Source organism: Siniperca chuatsi, linkage group LG12 (assembly GCF_020085105.1).
Source record: "Siniperca chuatsi isolate FFG_IHB_CAS linkage group LG12, ASM2008510v1, whole genome shotgun sequence".
NCBI lineage: Eukaryota > Metazoa > Chordata > Actinopteri > Centrarchiformes > Sinipercidae > Siniperca > Siniperca chuatsi.
In genome coordinates, this window is record NC_058053.1 from 9,744,503 (window position 1) to 9,747,020 (window position 2,518).

At 36.3% G+C, this 2,518-nt stretch overlaps 1 protein-coding gene across 1 annotated transcript; it reads right to left on the reverse strand.

The window, feature by feature from the left end:
- Positions 1–317: 317 nt before the first annotated feature.
- Positions 318–2,245, reverse strand: LOC122886063 (olfactory receptor 4Q2-like). The gene has a single exon (XM_044217932.1). The coding sequence runs from the start codon at positions 2,163–2,165 to the stop codon at positions 1,206–1,208; it is 960 nt and encodes a 319-aa protein (XP_044073867.1). The 5' UTR covers positions 2,166–2,245; the 3' UTR covers positions 318–1,205.
- Between the last annotated feature and the right edge of the window lie 273 nt (positions 2,246–2,518).

Sequence of the window (2,518 nt, forward strand, 5' to 3'; positions counted from 1 at the left end):
CCTGCTACAGAAGGTGTCTCCGGGACCACATTTTGCCATGATGACACACACACACACACACACACACACACACAGACTCAAAAGGTGAAAACAATACCATCCACCCATGCTGTTGAGGCTGGTGAAAATAGAAAAATTTGATTATGATGCCAAAAAAATCATTGGGCCTGTACAAGTTGACCATAGTAATATTCTCATTTATAACCAGACCGTCCAAGACACACATAGAAAATTAATGACTTCCGGTCACTTTGATGCTCTTGCTTGCGGCGGTCAGAATGCCCAGTTAGAAGAAAATGAAGATGAGAAGACTTGACTGGATGTCTCCAAACTTTTATTATATCGTTTGATAATAAGTGACATTCTTGTAGAAATATAACTGTTGCTTCAAGCTGTTTAATCCTAGTCATGACCTGTTTTAGTTTAGCCAGTTTCCCCAAACCTCTCACATTCGAAGATGTTATCTTTATATTCGAGTCACCAATCATATTTCAGCATTATCAATCAAGTATGTATACCACGGCCATTATTGTCTCAGCACAAGCTATCATTAAAGAAAACAACAAAAGGTATGTAAGTTAAAGATATAGAATAACAACACTAAGAAGATAAACTGTACTCCTGTGGACAATGACAAAATACCCCCCACGCTGTCTCCCAGTACCTGGAAGTGTTCCCCCCATAACCCCAAATAGATGACAGTGCGCAAATCTGATCCTAGGAGCAGAATACTGAAACACATGTTTACACACTTTGGTTGTCCCCTTGTACAACCGTGACCAGGAGTCAATAAAATACTCAAAGATAAAGAAAAAAATAACATGTAATAGATTGTTGAAATTACTACCATATAATAGGTTAGCTTGGAGAACGAATTGGCGCAAGATTACAGTCAGAACTAAACTTGTATGCTAAACAGCATTTTTAAACTAATGGCCAATCGAGAAAACACTTATATAATATAATAGTAAAACAAAAAATACCTTATTTTTGTACATCCTTAGCAGAAGAAGATATAGCTATACAACTCATACAAACAAGGTAAATCTCAAAACAGAAAACTATAATGATAAATCCAAAGACTTTTTCAATGAGAGAGCAACATAACAGCTTAGAGATCATTATCATCACAACAGCCTGACAGCAAAGCTACAAGTCTGGAGAAGCACAGAACAACCATGTGCTTAGTTTATATAGAGTGATATTTAGTTGCTGACAAATGAAACTTGGAGTCTCAATTTAAACCTTTGACCTGCCATCATACACAAAGATATCATTCTACTTCGAATTTTAGTCAGTATCAGTCCATAAATAATAGGGCTGAGAACAGGTGGAATTATGAGAAATTGTATGGCCATGAAGTTCTTTACACTCTGTGGCACAGATGTTGATCCATATCTAGAATATATAATGTCAAAAAGCAAAGCAGCTGTGACATTAAGCAGACATAACAAATGTGGCACACATGTTTGTGTAAACTTTCTCCTGCCCTCTCTGGATTTTAAAGCTGATTTTACCAACTGCATATATGAACACACAATGAAGAGAACATGGCCACAATAAAAAGAGGTAACAGTCAGTCCAGCTATGTCAATTGCTCCATTTGAACTGCAAGCAAGTTCAATAATTGACCAGTCACAATAGAGTTTCTGTATGTGAGAGCCACATAACTTCAATTCAGATGCCATAGATACCATCAAGGCTTCTGCACACAGAGGTACAAGCCAGGACAAACCAACTAACACAGCAGTCCTTCGCACAGACATTACAGAGTGATACTCTAGTGGTCGACATATGGCCACATATCTGTCATAGGCCATAAGAGCTAAAACGGAGGTGTCAACCATTGCATAGGAGTATATGACATAGATTTGCAAAAGGCATCCTGCATATGATATTACATGAATATTATAAAAAAGATCAGTAGCAAATTTGGGATAAAAGCCTGCAGTTCCATAAAGTCCACTGATACACAGATTACACAAACAAATGTACATAGGTTCATGTAAGTTTTGATCCAATATTATGGTTAAAATCAGAGACACATTTACCACAAAAATTGCACAATAACATAGTAAAGTGAGAGAGAAAAGTGTAACTCTGTAGTTGACTGTTGCACTAAAGCCAGACAGTGAAAACAGAAGTATACTAGATGAATTATTCATTTTGTGTTAATCCTCCAAAACCAAAACTTTCAAAGTTATAAACAGTATCTAGAAGACACGATGCTGTAAAAAGGTTAATATGTTCATTGTTTGGAATATGTCCTGTGTATGTTGGCAATTACATGTCCAAACGTTTTAGTGTTGCACAGTGTTACTGTTGGACATTTATGGTTTGATGTTAAAGGGAACGCCCTCTCTACTGAAGGTGTGTCATTGACTGACAGATCAAAAGTAAAAAAAGAAAAAATTAAATAAACGAAGGCAGATAACAAAATATGAATGGATCAAACGTGAAATATTGTCAGGCAGAAGTATTAAAGCTACATTGTTTCCTGACATTGTAATCAAATTGA

What these genes read in the sequence shown, in the direction of transcription:
- LOC122886063 (XM_044217932.1), bottom strand. Translation starts at nt 2,165, where the DNA reads ATGAATAATTCATCTAGTATACTTCTGTTTTCACTGTCTGGCTTTAGT.